Below are 19,317 nucleotides of genomic sequence, written 5' to 3'. Positions count from 1 at the left end.
CTCAGCAAACTTAGCAAGGCAACTTAAGCAACCTTAGTGAAGTAGCTTGATCTCAAATTTCAAAAAAAAAAAATTTTTTTTTTAAAGGGCTGGGGATGATGGCTTAGTGGTTGAGTGCCCCTGGGTTCAAATCCCATGTCCCAAAAAAAAAAAAAAAAAGTCTAAACTGACAATAGTAATAAGTTGGAATATATAGTATACATATGTGTATTCACATACATGTCCATATCCACAGGTCAGTGGAAAATGCAAAGCTAGAAAAGTCTATGCTGATATTACTTTTATTTTCTTTTTTAAAACTTACAATTAAATCTTAACCTGATCTTGTCCTGCGGGCATTTAGGCCTGTCAATATGATAAAATTGCCACAGTTCCCCAAAAGAGCTTCCCATGTGGCCCCTCCCAGGTCTTGCAGACGATACCTGGAGACCTGAGTGGACGACAGGACAGATCCCACAACTGGGGAGCCTGCTGGCCTTGGATGCACACATGTTCATTTCTTTTTATCGGGCATCATTGTGTATCTTTGTGATCATTTTGAAGGCATGGCATAACCCCAAATCCATTAACTTCAGAAGCACCTTGGATTCCAAAGGTGAAAGGCCCTTCCTTGCAATTTCAAAACAAGTACTCATCCTAGATAAAGAGAGGAATAGCTTTGATTTGGAGCGTTGCAGTCCAAGTATATGTCACCATTTAAATAAATAAAAAGACACAAACTCTTTGGATTGGTACAGCTGGGCTGGGAGCCCTGCGATAAGAGGTCACTGGTGTGAGTTACTATGGTAATTGAGTAGTATCAGCAATAGTTTTGCTCTCATGAGCATTAAAGCACATAATAATAGGCAAACAACAGTGGTTAAAGCAAGCAGGTAGGATTACTATGTTCTTTTGTCAGAAGTATATAATGTCTTGTAGTCAGTTTTAAAGACTTCTCAACCCCCAAATCCACCCCCCCTCCCGTCACCTGCTGAGTGATTTTGCGTGCTTAATCTCTTACCCTCAACTCCAAGCTCTCTGCTAATTTGAGGCAAATGGGTATTTCTGACATTAGATAGGGCGGCAAGGGAGCTCTGACCTAGAAAACCCGCATTCTGAAGCACCGAGGAAAAATATTCTTTCAATGATTTTGTTAAGATTCTTTTGAATGACAGGGCTGGGGGGGGGGCGGAATAGCTTGCACTAAAACCCGAGGTTACAGCCTCCCAAGGAAGACGTATTTTTTTTGTTTTGTTTTGTTTTGTAGAACAAGAAAGAAGGAAAGAAAAAAAAAGAAAGAAAGAAAGAGGAACTTGCGAGCATCCCCACTCCCAACTTCCCCCATAAAACTTGTCACTTCGCATTGCCATCGCCACCCCAACAATAATCGCTCCGTGCCTATTGCTAATTGCAAGCACAGCTGAGGCCCAGCAGGGAGCCCTTGCACAGTCTCAGGCCTTTATACGAGGCTCAATCTGTTGTATGGCACTTGTTCACACACAAAAAAACTACCAGCAAAGGCAGAAAGAGGCAGAGTCACAGGTTTCTTGTAATCCCTCTGCCTCCCCGCTGACAGCCCAGCCCTAGAAGCATTCCTGGTTTTGTCCTCCTCTTTACAAAATCTGAAGTGACCTTAAGCTACTAGCATGTCAACTTCTGAATGCGGAGCTGCTGGCTCCTTCAGGTGCATTAAGGAGCAGGGGGTGGGGGGCTACATCTGGCTTCTGCGTGTCTGTTTGCAGCACCCCTGGGGCGAGCTGTGGCTTCCTGTAACATGTAAAATATGAGTGTGAACTCAGGGTTCATGGCAAGGAACAGGAGGTCATGCCTCCATTCAGTTCTAAGTAAAGAAACTGGGAGTTTGCAGATGTTTTTCTGTATGTGTAATGACACCAACCCCCCCCCTCCTCCCCAGCCACCGAGCAATGGAGTGCCGGGTTTTTTTTTTTCTTTTCTTTTCTTTTTTTTTTTTTTTTTTTTTTTTTTTTGATAAAATGTGCCACAATCAGTGTGCTACTTGCAGATTTATTCATATCAATTTTTGCAATTTATATATTCAGAGACAAGATTGCTATTTCGGCAACTTTATGTTGGATGTCGTACATTTGCGTCTAGAGAAAGAGGGAAGAAAGAAGTATGTGGCAGGGAGGGGTGGGCAGAGAAAGAAAAGAAATTAAGTCTGTTCCCTGGGCCACCGGCTGGGGTGTTGTCAAGGAGACAAAGCATCAGACTGGAGGGTCTGTGTCCCCCTTTTGCCCAGCGGTCACTTCCTGCCCAGGCTGGGAGCTGGGACTTCTATTCTGGCCCACAAGATGGCCCATTAGTGGCTCTTGGGAGGGGAGAGTGGGTTTTTGGGGGGCAGGGAACAATCCCTTCAGTAGATGAGGCCCCAGGCCACTTGAAGAAAGGTCAAGAACAGGGAGGCCCAAGAACATCCTTGGTGTGGCCCCCCATGTGGGCCTGGCAGGGGGCATTTGGTCCTTCCTTTCTGCCCTGCCACCCTCTCAGATAAGCAGGGAATTAAGCCTCCTACGAAATTCCTGCTTGCAGAAATTCCTGTTCCCAGCCCCAAGCCTCACGGAGTATTTTCACGGAAGGAAGACATTGGTGCAGCGAACACAGAGACTAATCCTCCCAGGCCTGGGGAGTAAACGCTCCACAGTGGGGCAGTGTTAATTGCTGAGCTTGGTGCAAAGATCATTTTGAGGCATTTAAGAAATACATGATTTTTATTAGTATGACTGTTCCACGTAGGAGTTATTTCTCAGCAAAGGGCAAAAGCTTTGCCTGCCTCGCATTATTAGCCTAATTCTACTTAATTGTTTCCTAAAATACGGGCTTCCTGAACACACATTCCAAACCTTAATAAGTCTGTTGTGGAGGGAATGATTCTAGGTGGGGAGCTGTTGCCCTTTTGGGCAACCAAAGTCTCTAAGTGACTGAGAGCTATTTGATCAAATCCTGCTTGGAAAATTGTGGGGAGCCCCGATGGGGGACAAGGGAGAGTCTATGGAAACATACAAAGTGATGTGGCATGCAGTGCAAAAAAAAAAAAAAAAAGAATTTTTTTTTAAATGGATTCTTTTTTGGTTGGATCCAATCCCCTTTGAGGAATCTCTGGGCTTCATTTAATTCTCTTTCACAGATTTAGAAATGTTTGGCCCCGTGGCATGTTTTAAATAAACCAAATAAATGACTGAGCAAATGCTACCAGATTTGTTCTTTGTTCTTCACACTCTCAAATCTCGACCTTGAGAAACTGTCTCAGTCCTGGGATTAAATGAAATGCCCACATTTATCCTATAAAGAATTTTTTTTCCCTCTTTTTGGAAAATAGGGTTGAGTGTTCCCAGATAAGAATATATACACAGCTACCCATCTGAACTTTCCTAGGCAAAGTTTCCTCTTCAGTATGAAAAATGATTTTGATTTCCCATTTTTTCTCTTCTGGTGGTAAAATTATATAATGTCAAATGTACCATCTTAATCATTCCGGAGTATACAGTTCCATAGCATTAAGTAGATTCACGGTATTGTCCAACCCATCTCTACAGCTTCTTTCATCTTGAAAAACTGAAACTCTATAATCATTAAAACCAATATTCTATTTCTCCTCCCTTATCCCCTATCAATCACCATTTCTGTTTCTGTGAATTTGACTTCCTTTTTTTTTTAAATTTGTTCTTTTTAGATTTACATGACAGTACAGTGCATTTTGACATATTATACAGACATGGAGTCTAACTTCCCATTCTTTTGGTTGGACATGATGTGGAGTTTCATTGGTCATGTATTCATATATGAACATAGGGAAGTTATGTCCAGTTCATCCCACTGTCTTTCCTATTCCCATCCCTCCCCTCCCTTCCCTTCATTCCCCTTTGTTTAATCCAATGAACTTTTATTTTTCCTGCTCTCCTTATTGTGTGTTAGCACCCACTTATCAGAGAGAACATTTATCCTTTGGTTTTTTGGGATTGGCTTATTTCACTTAGCATGATCATGGTATCCAGTTCTATCCATTTATCAACAAATACCATAACTTCATTCTTCATTTTGGGCTGAATAATATTCCATTGTGTATATGTACCACATTTTCTTTATCCATTCATCTGTTGAAGGGCACTTAGGTTGGTTCCATAGCTTAGCTATTGTGAATTGAGCTGCTATAAACATTGATGTGGCTTTAAGAATTTGATCTGTCTTGATTACCTCATATAGGGAAATCACACAGTATTTGTCTTTTTGTGATTGGCTTATTTCACTTGACATTATCCTAACTGTGCATCCATTTGGGGGCATATGACAGGATTTCCTGGACTTTTTAGGCTAAGTAATAGTCCATTGTATGTATCTATGACATTTTGGTTTTCCATACCTCCCTGGATAGACACTGCTTTCTCCCCTTGGCTGTTGTGAATGATGCTGCTCTGAGCACAGGTGTGCAAATATCTCTCTGCGATCCCACTGTCAGTTTTTTTTTTTTGTATTGATTCCCAGAAGTGAAATTGCTAGATCACCCAGCTTTCAATAATGTCACTCACTCAGATTGTGGCAATGGTGGAAGGGTGGTATTTGCCTTTGGTTGGAAGTAGTATTTGCAACTGAAAATCACATTTAAGACTCTGTCTTCCCGTCATTGATGTTCCTGTCTTGAAGTAGATATCTCTGAATTGATCTTTGACTTTATTTTCTCATTCAAAGGTGATAAACTGTTTCCAGTAGTATCATGATTATTAGGAAAGAAAGCCTTTCAGAGACCATCGTGTCTCTTTGTAGATGACCGTCCACTTCATCAAGACAGGAGTTTGGGTAGCATAAAAGGAGATTGTGTTATTTGTGGGGTTTCATACAGTCTGGTTGATTCGGCAGCAGCAAAATCATTAACAGTCTGGCTTTGGCTAGCTTGTGTAGCTTGTTGTGGCTGCCAACTAGTTAACCAAACCACTAAAAAAACACAGAATATATCTTCCTGAGAGAGATACATGTAAGGCCCATGTAAGCTAAGCTTTGAATTAAGCTTACCTACTTGGTTGCTTTCTGGAAGGATCCTTCTAGACTCTTACCTCTCCTTGTATTCAGCCCATGCAATGAATATTGATAGGTCTGAGACGCATAAAGAATCCAAGTTTAGATTCACTATTTGGATCATTCGCTTGAAATTTGGATACTGAAGATCTTATTGTTGGATATTTCTCCACATTTCAGGTTTAAAGAGATAAACTTTGCTCATGTGAAAAATAACTGTTTATTTGAATAAAAGAATACCATGGGGCTGGGGTTGTGGCTCAGTGATAGAGCACTTGCCTAGCATGTGTGAGGCACTGGGTTCCATCCTCAGCACCACATTAAAATAAAGATATTTTTTAAAAGAATATCATGATATTATTTAGGTCCTTGCTAAGGGGGTTAAAATAAAATTGCTCTCAAATGCTAACTTCCAAGTTCCTACAGAAGTAAGCATTTTAAGCAGTGATAATTTAAATCCATTTTTTTTAAAATGTCTTTTGCACTATCCCCCCACCCACCCACCCCCAGTAGGAGAAAAGGCTAAAGGCAAAGGAGCTTTATTGTCCCAGCTCCAAGTTGTAGGTGACTAGACTGTGAGACTGCCACTGTCTCTTGGCCTGCTCCGTTAGTGAGCCCCCAGAGAGATGCGGTCTTGCTTTCAGGCTTGGGCCATTTGAACAACTACAGCAAGCTTTGCAAAGACTTCCAACCCAAAGATGAGTTTTTAGGCATCCAAAGAAATATAGAGGTAGGAAATCCATCTTCAGCTGAAAAGGACATTTGGGGCTGCGGGGAAGGTCATGGGGCTACTCCCAGTCCTCTGTTTTGGATGACTGGTTTTGGCTTTGTGCTTTTAGCAGAGCGTCCTGAAGCTGTGGCTGGGAAATACCCATCTCTGATGGGTTTCAGAAGATCAGATCCTCAATGACAGTGACACTCAAGTGGGGCAGAAGCCATTGAATGGCTTCCCCTTTCCAGAAAGCATTCAGATGATATGCCCTTTAGAAAGGGTTTACTTGGCCCTTAGGGAGCTCTGACAAATCCTGAGATATGAAGTTTTTTGCCTATTTGGCAGAGATGGCTTGAACAAGCCAGGGCTTTTTTTGGTCATACCCTCCCTGAATCTTTGATTAGAACACTGAACAGAGTTAGATCCCCAAGAGACTCATGGAGCCGTGGAATTGTGGCTTAGGGTGATCAGGCTACGGTTACTTCGGTAGACATTAAAAAGACCCTGGATGATATTTTTCACAGGTTCTTAAATTACCCAAATTGTATGGTAGAAACATGCACGGAAAGCTTTGAACGTGAAATATTTCATTACAGTATTTCAATGCAGCCATTTAAACTGGTGGTGGGAATATTTTCCCCCCCTAATTAATAATAACTCCCCTTTGTCACTAAAAACAAAGCGAAGAGTTTAGTCACATGGGTGTGGTCAAGGGATTATCTTCCTCTTGGACTCCTTGCCAACAGATACAATGTCATTTCTTCATTAGACAGGATGCTGAGCCAGTTTCTCTGATGGATGGCTGCATTGAGTTGGAGAAAGGGTACTTTCCAGAAAAAAGATAAAATCCTCCAGCTTTCACTGTGTCTCTTTAGTCCCCAGACACAGGTTGTTACCACTCTGTTACCAAATTACCTGCTTGCTCAGGCATTTTTAGGAGAATGGGAACTGCTCATAATGTTTTATACAGTTCTGAACAGCTTGCCCTTGGGGATATTTGATTTCTTCCTTATCAAGCAGGGTGGGATAATATGGCTCACATCATAATGGCTAATGCTTAGTATGTGCCTGGCCCATTGAAAGGACTTGAGACATATTGACTCATTTAATCCCGTCAACCCTCAGTGGGTTTTATTATCATCCCACTTACCAGATGAGAAAACCAAGGCACAGAGAGGTTAAAAGGGATCAATCAAGACTGACACACAAAGCCAGGCATGGGGGCACATGCCTGTAATCCCAGCAGCTCAGGAGGCTGAGGCAGGAGGATCACAAGTTTAAAGCCAGCCTCAGTAAATAAGGCAACTCAATGAGTCCCTGTCTCTAAATAAAATATTTAAAAAGGCTGGAGATGTGGCTCAGTGATTGAGCAACCCTGGGTTCAATCCCTGGTACAAAAAAAAAAAAAAAAGATTCACACACAGGACAGCTAGGTCCAGTGGATTCTGGTAGCCACCAGGATGCTGTGCCTCGAAGAGTTTTAAGTCCCTGCTCCATCTCTTGCTAGTTACTACCACTTTACCTCACTGAGCCTCTGTTTCCTGTCTGTAAAGCAAAACTATGGGTGATCCAACTATACTATGGCACTATTTAGAGGTAGGCAATGAACTGCCCAGGTTTTAGCTGCCTTGTGTCCCTGGTATATATGATTTAAACATGCCAATTTCAAAGGAAATGCATATTTAGAATGAACACAGTTCCTGGTGAATTTTAGCTGTTGTTCAGGCTGAGGGTATGTTCAACAGAGTCATGAGTTTTAAAGAGATTGAAGTGACACACATCTGTAATCCCTGTGACTCAGGAGGCAGAGGCAAGTTCAAGGCCAGCCTCAGCAACTTAGTGAGTACCCCTGGGTTAAATCTCTGCACTACACACACACACACACACACACACACAGAGAGAGAGAGAGAGCTTATTTTAATGGTACATATCTAAATATTATTCTCAGTTATAGACACAGGGCTGTGTGCCTTGCTGTATGTGTGTGTGGTTACACGTGCACATGTACAAATGCTGTAACTGTACATGTTTGGCCAAAGTGAGATACCTATAATATGCATGTTATACATCAGTAAAAATTTTTCTTTAGGAAAAAAAAAAGAAAAGCAATAGGAAGAACTGAGTTTTGCACTGGACTGTTTTCATTATTTGTGAATCTACCTGAAATTGATTCTCTGACAGCACTGCCCTATGACATCTTTAATTTTATGAAAGAAACATTGGTCCCCTGATGTGAAAACTCTTGACTGTTTTGCTTTCCCTTTTCACTAAAACTTTTACAGCATATATAATTTTTTAGGACTGAAGTTTTGATCCATATTATACTTCTTTTATCTCTAACACTCTGTTAGGAAAACCCAAGCCATTGTGATGAAGGCAGCTTTGTGAGTTGTATTTTTCCTTAAAAACAAACTGCCCACGGTGAAAAATCTTTCCCACTAGCAATTGCAGAGCTACCAACATAAAATAAGAAGAAAAGGTAGGACTAAGAAGACAAACTGTGTTAATTCTAGATAAGAAAGGACATCCTGGGCTGGGGTTGTGGCTCAGCGGTGGAGTGCTTGCCTAGCATGCATGAGACACTGGGTTCGATCCTCAGCACCGCATAAAAATAAAGATATTGTGACCACCTAAAATTAAAAAATAAGTATTTAAAAAAAAAGAATATCCTTCATCCTCTTACAAATTTTCCTAATCATTTCTCTCAAGAGGAGGCAATGAGTTGGGCACAGGGGTGCATGCCTGCTAGGAAGACTGAGGCAGCAGGATCTCGAGTTCAAAACCAGCCTCAGCAACTTAGCAAGGCCCTAAGCCACTCAGTGAGACCCTGTCTCTAAATAAAATACAAAATAGGGCTGGGGATGTGGCTCTGTGGTTAAGTGCCCCTGAGTTCAATCCCAGGTACCTCCCCACACCGTGTGCAAAAAAAAAAAAAAGAGAGAGAGAGAGAGAGAGACTCTAAAGTCTTATAGAATGGTCTGGTCTGACAGGGGGTTTGCATAAGTTCAGGAGATAATAAATTGCCCTTGTGACAGGTGCATATGGAATACAGTACATGGCCCCATCTCCCGTCTGTTCCTTATTTCCATTGTCACTCATCTGTGAGATGTGTTTTGTTCTGAAAACAAATGTCCCCATTAACAGTAATGTCTCTTTAGGACATCAAATTAATATCCATATGTCAGGGGTCAAGAATTAAGACTTATTAAGTGACGGTGGCAGAAAAGACAACATCACTGATTGACATCGCTGATTGGAGATTACCCAGATTTAAGCAAAAGCCCTACACTGGCTCCTGTGAACCCTTCCTTGTCCAGTGAGGTGCTAATTATTCATCTTGTCTCTCAATCCCTGCATTTTTCTGGGGAATAAAGTTTCCAGTGAATCGAAGGGCAAATGCGAGGGAGAAGTGAATGAGTCACCTCAATTGCAAAATAGATGGAAAAATCTGATACATGTAATCATCAAGATCAATTCACATTTTAATACAACATTTTAAAAATCACAATCAATGCAAAAGAATCCATGGTGAATGAAATATCAAAATTGTAATTAAAGTCAGTATTCAATCCTGCTTTTGCACAATTGTGTTTCACTGCCTCAAACTAATCCTGGAGGTAGTGAAGCCTGAAGCTACAAAGAGACATGTCATGTGTAAGGATTCCTCCATATGAAGTCAGTATGTTTGCAGGCAGAATATGTGACCTGAGTATATCTGCCTGTCACTGACCTCAACTTCTATTAGAAATGGACCAAGGGAAAAAAAAAATGTTTTGTTGCAAACTTGAAAGTCCATATTATGTTTCTGAGAGTCATGTGATGGCTAAATTTTATTGAGTGCTTATTATGTGGTAGTCACTGTACTGGGCACTTTACATAAATTATCTCTTTTAATGCTCACACTAATCCTATGAAGTAGGTATGGCATTAACCCCAAGAGGAGACCGAGGGTCAGAGAGTTAAGCAGTTTGCTTGAGGTTATCCAGATAATAAGTCACCAGCCCTGGCGGAAGCTGTACTTATCACCATGGGGTTTGAGAAGTCACTCATTCTTTGAATCCTTTTAACCCAAGACTTTAATCCAGAACAGTATCATTTAAAATGTGCTGTATGCACCCAAGATAGGTTTGGGTGATGATCTACCACGGCATGATTTTCCAACAGAATTGCATCGCTAAGAGTTACTCTGTGTTTGATAAGTCTTATCAAAACAGTCTGCTTTCTCCCTTAGGGTTTTTTTTTTTTTTTTTAAATCTCTTAGATTGAGAGACAGAAAAAAATAAATGAGAAATGATGATGGTGGCAGTTGAGGTGGGGGAGGAGACAGTAATAGTGACGACAGTGGTAGGGGGCTCACATTTATGGCAGCCAATTACCATGATGCATGAGCATTACTTTATTTACTCATCAGAAAAAGACTAGAAAAAACTGTTCCGTTCCCATTTTCATCAGGAAACTGAGTCACTGAGATTGTAAGTGACTTGCTTTAGATCATAAACTCTGGTGTGTGTTAGGGCCTGTGCTTTTAACCACCAACCTGTAAAAAGTATAAAAGAATTAAATGGTAAGGATTTTGATCAGCCTTCCAGATCTTTTTATTTTTATTTATTTATTTACTTTGTACCAGGGATTTGAACCTGGTACAAATCTGAGCCACATCCCCAGCCCTTTTTATATTTTATTTAGAGACAGGGTCCCACTGAGTTGCTTAGGGCCTTGCCAAGCTGCTGAAGCTGGCTTTGAACTTGGGATCCTCCTGCCTCAGCCTCCTGAGCCACTAGGATGACAGGCGTTCACCACGGCACCCAGCCCAGCTCCCTTTAAATAGAACCTTCAGATGGAGTTGCAGCTACTGGAGAAGATCCAGCTTTTCAAGGGCCCTGAAACCCAGGAACCATACATGTGATGGATATCTCTTTGGGTTCCAAGTGGAAAACCGTCACAGATTCATCCCCCCAGGGACATATTTTAAAGAAGCTCAGGCTACTGCAGATTTTATTCTCTACTGCTTTTTCTTTCTTCTTTTTTTTTTCTTTTTTTTAGGGTTAAAATAACCTTACTCAGGAAGTTTTGAATTAATATACCTGAATTTAGGGAAGGCAACCAAGAAGTCTGATTCGACTTAAATACTTAGTGCATGTCGCTGGCTCGCAATTCTTTTTCCTTCCCATTTAGAGTACATTTTATCAAAAATTTAGTGCCCAGGTGTTAGGATAGCTCCAGAAAAGGCATATCCGAACCAAAGACAAAAACAAAATGGGGAGAACTTAAAATGTTTTATGAATTTTGTCTTTTGAAGAATCATAACAAATCTGCTGCATTAGCATTGATCTCAAATAAAGCAACCCTGATTAATAAGCACTGGGAGCCCCACGAGGAAGAGCAAGAATAACTCAGACACCCGGTAATTCACTGATAAATATTTAACAATTGGCTTTCTAGGAGGGAGAAAGCCCTGGTCTGTGGTGTTTGCCAATGTCTGTGGTGTAAAAACCTCCTCTGTGGCCTGTTTCTAACTGTCCGCGTGTGTCCCTAAATGTGGACTTGGGAGGAGATGCATGGTGCCAGTTCTCAGGACCAGCATGTGACTGTATCTGCATGGTGGGGGGGAGGGGGAGGAATGGATGGTCTGCTATTTCAGTCCACTGGAGAGCTTGCCGCTTCTGGCATCACTCAGTGTGTGCTTGGACAAGTCACTTGTCCTCGCCTCCTCTCCCAAGGGTACTCTGGAAGATCCCTTTTACCTCTAACATTTTTAAAGTTCTAGAAGGCAGTGCCTCCTGCTTTCTCCGACTTCCAAATGCCTTTAAGCGCCTTTCTGGAAAAACCAAGTTAGCTCTGTGCTGATTCCAAAAGTGCCTCCAATTTCATCTACTGAGCATAAGGTTTGGAAAGGAGTGACTTACTCCCTTTTGCCTCTTTAAGTGTGCAGCCAATGGGGCATCATACATTTTTTACACTTCTTTTGCTAGATGTGAGATCCAGGAGGAAAAGCATGGATGTTCCAGGGTTTTCTTGTTCTCCTGGGGTGGGAATCTGCGTGTGAGGCACTGATCCCTTGCTGTATACTTTCCCTACCTCCCTACCCTTCCAGAAGCAGAGCAAGATGCTTGATAGCAGGCTACCTTTTTATTTGTATTTTTATTTATTTTGTGTTTTTTTTTAACTATTTTAAAACCACGTACAAGAGTGGGAACTGCCTATATAAAATGAAAGGGGGGGTGCTATTTTTTTTTTTTTTTAATTTCCTGAAAGGTGGCACGTCTCTCAGCAAAGAGAAAAAAGGCATGTTGCACAAGGCTTGCTGGCAGTGATATAAGCCAGTGCCGGTTTGTCTGTTGTCACAGCCAAAGCAAAATGCCACCTCTGCCTAGAAGCCAGAGTGCCACACTCCTCTTTTGTGTCCCAGAGATGTATCCATCATGAAGCCCTGAGCTTGTAGTTTGGCCAGGAAGTCACCAAGGTTGTTTTGAAGGTCATCTTCCAACCCCAGGAGGCCAAGGTCAAAGGCAGAGGTTTTTGTTTTTTTTTTTTTTTTGACTCTCAAAATCATCAGATTCAGCAAACAAAGATGAAATTTGAGGCCTGGGGTGAGCCCAGGAGAGTCCCCAGTTGCCTAGAGTAAGGTTAGGCTGCACAAACACTTGTGACCCATGACAGCCCTGTCTCCAGACCCCTTCTTAACAAACCCAGATGCCATAGAAGCAAATGCTCCAGAATCCCAAGGCAGGAGGTGCCAAAAACACTCCCCCACCACCAACCACCACCAAAAAAAAAGTTTCAGTAAAATATTCTCACCCCTAGAGGGGAAAACCTGTCCATGCCTGAAGAAAACTGACCCTAGCCATCTCTCCCCTCTCCATGGGGTGAACTGTACATGTCACACACACACATGCACACCAAAAAAAAAAAAAAAATCCCCCACCCGCCTGCTCCCTGGGGAGGGACAGAAGGTTCCTAAAACTGACAGTTTCGCCTCCATGATCTTTAAAAGAGCAGGAGTTGGCTGTGAGGCTTCAGTGCTGCCTCGATTGGGGTAGTGTGGTCTCTGTTGCGGCTGGGCTCCAAAGAGAGCCACAATTGGCTCTGATGAGCAAGGAGCCTAGCTAGGAAAGAGATTGCAAAGAGGGCTTCTGGATGCCATGGCTGAGACTGTGTCGTTTCTTGCAAGGTGAAACTTGGCAGTTCTACCTTGCAAGTAAAAACCCAAATTAATTTTTTTTTTAAGAAATTAAGTCAGAAACAAGGCTTCAGAAAAACTGTGAGTGTTAGGCATAAACTGATTTTGGATGATCTTTAGGTGAGAAAGGGTGGAGTTACCATCGGAAACATGTTTTTATTTATGCTTTCTGAGTCCCCACTGCTGTGTGATGTGAGTGTGGTGTGTGTGTATTGGTTAGCATGAGAGTGTGCTTCCTCTCAATTCTCTAACCACTTTTTTCTTTCTTTTTCTTTTTCTTTTCTTTTTTTCTTTTTTTGCCTCTTTTCTGTGCACGCTTCATATAGATGCCCTATAAATAAATATATAGGTCCGTCCACACCTTTTCAGTTTATTTGTAAATTGTTTGGTATAAGCAGCAGAGCGTAATGAAACCTGGTGAAGTTTAAAAGATTAGATTTTTTTTTCATACTGACACTTCATAACACTGTTCATATGTCTCCGAGTGAGATTTATGAATATATGAGCAGTACTGCAAAATTATACTGCACCAGAGACTTCCTGCACCACAGGGGTGGCAGTCTAAAGTGACACAGCTTCAAGCATTTTTCACAGACAAGAAGCAAAATTTAACCCCCTTAAGGGGAAGTATGATTTCAACAGCTTGAAATGAGCTCATTTGTAAATGGGTTTTTTTCCCCCTTCTTCTTCCATAATTTTTTGGTGTTAATATTAAAACAGATTGCACAGCCAATATAAGGGCACATGGGCTGCCCAGAGTAGAGTTTGGCCCTTAAAGAGAAATAATCATTCATTGTCTTTATCAGAAACACTCCAATTGGGTAAATGGAGGTAAACGTCTCCCCCAGTTCATAAGGCTCTCAGCCTGATTCCCAGAATTGTACTTAGCAGACAGAAGTCCAGGGCTTTCCAAAGGTAAGTTGCAATGCACATTAAATAGTTCAGTGGAGAAGCCCCCACTTCTCTGGACATCGGAGACAATAGCATTAGGAAATCAGGAATGCTTTGAATCAACGCTGAGTAAAGTAAACCAATTCCAAAGAGAATCAGAAGAGCAAAAGGTGGACTATGTTTGGAATGTCTAGAGTAGCGGAGTTCTACCTTAGCTTCTGAGTCCACACCGCTCTCATTTAGACCCATCCAGCACCTGGCGGCTTTATGTAAATTAATGTTCATGATCTCTGTGCTTGCAAACTCTCTTTAACCACTTTGTTTCCTCCTGGAACAGAGCAGGGTGCTCAAACGTGGTCTGTTCCCTGTCTGCCCCGTCAGCGCTCCACGATGCGTTGGCTGGAGAACTTCTGTCTCTTTTTCAGCAATGGTACAACAGCTCTATGAACGTCATCTGCACCTGGTTGACAGACCGGATGGACCTACAGCTTCACATATATCAGTTGAAAACACTAATTAGGATGGTAAAGGTAAAAGAAAAAAAAATAATTATTCTCCTTTGCAAATACCTTACTGAAATACATTTCATTCCCAAGCTGCAGAACTTCCTTAACACAAAGAATATCTACATACATATAAAATACATACAAGATGATTTCTAAAACAGTTATCTCCCATAAGAAAAACCAATGAAATCACTTTGTGATGCCTGGTTAATTTTTATTTAGACTTTAATAAAAAGGAATTTGATATCTTTATCCAGATAGAAAAATTATTTTATGTATTTGCCATTTAAAAATACAACAGAGGCCATCTCCCTTGCTTTAGATTTTAAAAACTAGCTTTGGGTGCCGTTGATGCTAATCACATAAATTACGAATTTCACTTATGGTTTAATTAAATAAAATTTTGCCACAATTAATTTAATGGAAATATTTACCTCCAGCTATTTCTAAAGATGTCCTGTGATCATTATCAGAATGCAAATCAATATTGTTCTCATAGTTAATTGAAGTAGTGTCTCTTCCAAGGCGTGTATACAATCAAATGTAAAGGATCACAAAGGTGAGATAACATACCCTCAAAGTAGCTTTTTTTCCCTGTTCTTGTGTGTGTGCCTTGAACTAATGATAATTATTTCAGCGTGAAATCTCAGTGGTTTACATGAAATAATAAGATCACAGAAGGGGGTAAATACGTTTTTGATCATTTCAGTTTCCATTTGATGCTTCACCCGTGGAGGGTTTTAAAACATTCGTATGCAAAACTCCTATTCAAAGCACAAAGTCTCTTTTAAAATACTTGAACCCTCAAGGTAGCTGAATTGCTGGGGTTTTTTTAACAGTGTGCCAAAAGTCTTCCCGGCACTCACCCCCACCCCCATTTCCTGGTCCCTTTTGGATTAGCAACTACCCCCCTGAAGGTACTCCTGGACCCCAGTGCTGACTTACAACCAATTACTGTTTGGTTGTGTGTAATTAAGGAGAGTTATCATCATCTGCATTTGATCTCACAGAGCGTCTGCCCAGGAAAGGTTACAGGCAGCAAGAGTACTGTAGCTCTTTAAAAAGAAACGTATGCACTTGAACTATGAACCTGTCTTTTTCCCTTTTTTTATTTTTTTATTTTCTTTGCTTCTTTAAGGCAAACTCACTAGCCTCTTGAATTCCATTTTCTGAGTATGAATATGCCTGGGCAGAGTTGGGGTCAGATTTTCTGTTTGACCTGAAAAGAAGACATAATTTAGAATACCTTAAAAATGATCTCCCCATCACTGGTATTTCCAGGTCTCTGTTGAGAATTCACCCTATTTAATTAAGAAAAGATATGTCAGAGAGAAGCCTTAATGTTCACCGTCTGCCAAACACACTCGGTTGCACATACATGCATGCGCGCACACACGAATCACAAGAGGGACAACATGGAAAGGTCATGCCACGGGAGTCCCTTCACTTTCACCAAAACCGGGCCCAGCTGAATGAAGGCCGTGACACAGGGGTAGGAAACAGAATTGCCACCTCTGTGCCAAGTCCGTGACCCAGAGGTCTCCTTCTCCAGGGCAAATTTCCAAGGATATTTGGCTTTCTTTCTTGTCTCAACAGACACCCCGTTTATTCATCCATTCATTCATTATTCAGCAAGCATGTATTCATTCATCCAACACTGGGTACGATGAGGCGAGCCCCTCCCCGTGTATCACCAGATGGAGGATTCAAAAGTGACTAGACACGGCCTTTACCCTTAGGCACTCGGAGTCCGGTCGGGGAGCGCACTGCTCTGGAATTTGTATAAAGGGGAGAAATGCTAGAGCTGTTTTAGCTTTATTTTTTCTCTCCGGTTTTGGCAACAATTATGGTATTCTAAGTGGCCATAGACTATCTGATTGAAAAGTTCAAAAATTCCGGTCGATCCACTCATTTTCCCACCTTATTGCGCTCAAGGCGGAGACACCATTCAGGCACTGACCTGGCTGCTTCGTCCTCCTCTTCAGAAAACCTGCAGCTTGATCCATGATTTGGGTCGACCTTATACACTCAGTTCGTATTAAGAGGGAAGGAAGGCTCTATGGGTAATCCTGCTGGAGCATTGGGCATAAAATAGCAAAGAGGGAACATAGCCATCTTGCACATAATCTTACATTATGGGGCTTCTCTAAGCCAAGCTGTCATTGACTCTACGGTCATCATAATGTATGACCTTCAGAGGAGGTTGACCTTGCGATTGCTAACACTGTGACTGCATTGGATGACTATTGAAAATAGAAATAATGGTCCGGCACAGTGACACAGGCCTGTAATCCCACCGGCTTGGGAGACTGAGGCAGGAGAATTGCAAGTTCAAAGCCAGCCTCAGCAAAAGCAAGGTGCTAAGCAACTCAGTGAGACCCTGTCTCTAAATAAAATACAAAAAAAAGGGCTGGGGATGGGGCTCAGAGGTTGAATGCTCCTGAGTTCAATCCCTATACCAAAAAAGAAAGAATGGCAAGAGTGATACTGAAACAGGTTAACACTCCTTCTCTGGCCCCTTTAGCAAATTTCCTATATCAATAGGAGAAGCAAACAGCAGAATCAGTAGCTAAAATGATAGGCAGTGTGATGAGCAGAATTGTAGTTAAACAGAGACCTTTTTTAAAAAAAAAAATTATGAAGTAGACAACAGCCAGATGCTTCTGGTCATGTTCAATTAACACTAAGGGATTTCTAGCAAAACAGTCCTTAGGACACCTAAGGAAATCCGAAAGAAATCGCCTGAAGGAACAAAGAAAGAACTTGTGGTACAGTAATCCCAAACCATTGTTCTTGAAAAAGAGCCAAATTTCTTCCCTGAGAGCATAAAGTTGTGAACGGAATCAATACAGTTCTTTCCCAAGGAGATGAGAAATGAGTCACATGCTTGCACCATATTGATGAGGCATTAGCGCTCCATCTTGCCCATAATTGTTGCTGCCCGTAATAGGTTTCATATACCAATATACATATGTCTATCTTGTGAATGAGACAGAGGGATATGGCTCATGCAATTATAAGACTCAAAAATTCCAAAGACCAGACTGTAACTGAAATAATAAAATACCATAATCACTGGATCCATTATTTATACATTATAGCCCCTTAACACTGTCGATCATATTATTTTATACGAACCTAAGAGAAAGAACCAGACCCCCTCCCTCCCCCCCCAAAAAAAAGAACCAAAACAATCATGGAACATTTCCCTTTATGGAATTGAATAAACACAAGCTTATGTTCTTTGCTTTGTCTCATCTAATACAGTTTATCCTGTCACAGTTTCTCATTTTCTGTCATTTAATGAATCTCAGTTTTCAGTACAAGTGAAATCTGAGCACGGTGGCTTTTTATCTAGCAATGCATAAAGAGTGACATTTAGCAGAAGGTCACACCTGCTTTGCATCCTCTCCCTACCCACCTTGGAGACGATATCTCCCTTATCATTTCATTTCATCTTTTCCCTCCTTAGAAAACCTATAGAGATTTCCGATTGCAAGGGGTCCTGGATTCCACCTTGAACAGCAAGACCTACGAGACCATCCGGAACCGGCTCACTGTAGAAGAAGCCACGGCCTCAGTGAGCGAGGGTGGGGGCCTGCAGGGGATCAGCATGAAAGACAGCGACGAGGAAGATGAAGAAGATGATTAGACCATTTGGTCCTTCAAGTCCACTGGGACAGTCCTGTAATCAATGCATGTCCTTAGTCTGTTAGTTAACTCCATTAGGGAATTTTCTGTCAACTACCATGCCCATGAGATGTTTACCAATACAATTGCCATTTTAGCTATGTGGTACCAAGATTAGCAATGACCTTCCAATCCATTGGTTTCCTTATTTCCATGTCTATATGTTTACAAGCAATATGGCGCACCATTCTTTAAATACTGTTCATGGAGAATACATAGTCCAACTGCTAGACGGGTCTCTCTTACCAGCCAAGTGAAATGATGCTTCATTCACAAACTGTGTAGACATTGAAGATAAATGGATGTGAAGGCGAGGATGCTGGAGACTTTTTTCTTTGATTCATGTTTGTGGATGCTGGTTATTTAAATGAGTACATAAATAATTTAAGCACATAGATCTGCTTTTTTTTTTTTTAATAAACCAAAGGCCAGGCCCCAATAGCCAACTTTTGGTTCTTTCTGTTCCCCTAAAACTAAAAAAAATATATTTTAAAAAAATGGAATCCTAGCATCCTTGTTGGCCTATCCTTTCATCTATATGCTATCAATATAGTTAGCCATAAAAGGCTACATACTGGCAGATTAATTATCTTAATTGCCACGGCAAGGGGGCAATCCCATCATGACTTAGCATGGAGCACAGTTCAGAGTAACTGTCTTCTGTCATAAAGTTTATCATCCTAAATGTTAACATTTTGCTTTTATGTTTCAATAACTGTGTATGTAAAAAAAAAACCCACCTGAATATTTAAATGACAACCCTAGATTATAAATGTGTTTATAATAAGATGTGGATATTTCCCTCTGTAGACTGTAATCATAATTTAAATTATTTTGTTCCACACTGTTTTTTATATCTGTCATGTACATTGCGTTTTGATCTGTAACTGCACGACCCTGAGGTCAGCTGCAGAGCGCTCTCTTCCTGTGTAAAGTAGTGGATCCATCTTGCTTTTGCCTTATATAAAGCCTACAGTTATGAAAGTGTGGGAAACTGTGGCTTCTCAATAAATAACCATTCAAATGTCCTGAGAATATCCACTGGCATCTGTCTTCCTCTGTCTCCTTTGAAAGCCAGACAACAAGCAGGAAGAGAGAGGAAAGGGGAGGGAAGAGGTGATTTTTCTTTTCTTTAGTTGTAAATGACACAATATCTTTTTATAAGTACTTTTTTTTTTAATGTGGTGCTGAGAATCGAACCCAGTGCCTCACTCGTGTGAGGCAAGCGCCCTACCACTGAGCTACAGCCCCAGCCCAGAAGAGGTAATTTTTTTGGAGTGTGCTTAACATTCTTGGAGTGGGTTGTTTTTCAGATGCTTGTCATTTCTCCA

General features: G+C 41.3%; 1 protein-coding gene across 1 annotated transcript in view; it reads left to right on the top strand.

Moving 5' to 3' along the window:
• Cadps (calcium dependent secretion activator) overlaps positions 1-19,021 on the top strand; it is a 468,098-nt gene extending 449,077 nt beyond the window's left edge. Inside the window, 2 exon segments of the mRNA XM_048801213.1 lie at positions 14,216-14,320; positions 17,769-19,021. Of these exon segments, the coding sequence (XP_048657170.1) occupies positions 14,216-14,320; positions 17,769-17,948 (285 nt within the window). The 3' untranslated portion in view covers positions 17,949-19,021.
• The last annotated feature ends 296 nt before the right edge of the window (positions 19,022-19,317 follow it).

This window comes from Marmota marmota, unplaced genomic scaffold (genome assembly GCF_001458135.2).
Source record: "Marmota marmota marmota unplaced genomic scaffold, marMar, whole genome shotgun sequence".
Lineage (NCBI taxonomy): Eukaryota > Metazoa > Chordata > Mammalia > Rodentia > Sciuridae > Marmota > Marmota marmota.
Note: the sequence above shows the minus strand (reverse complement) of the source record. Positions and strands in the feature narration are given on the sequence as shown.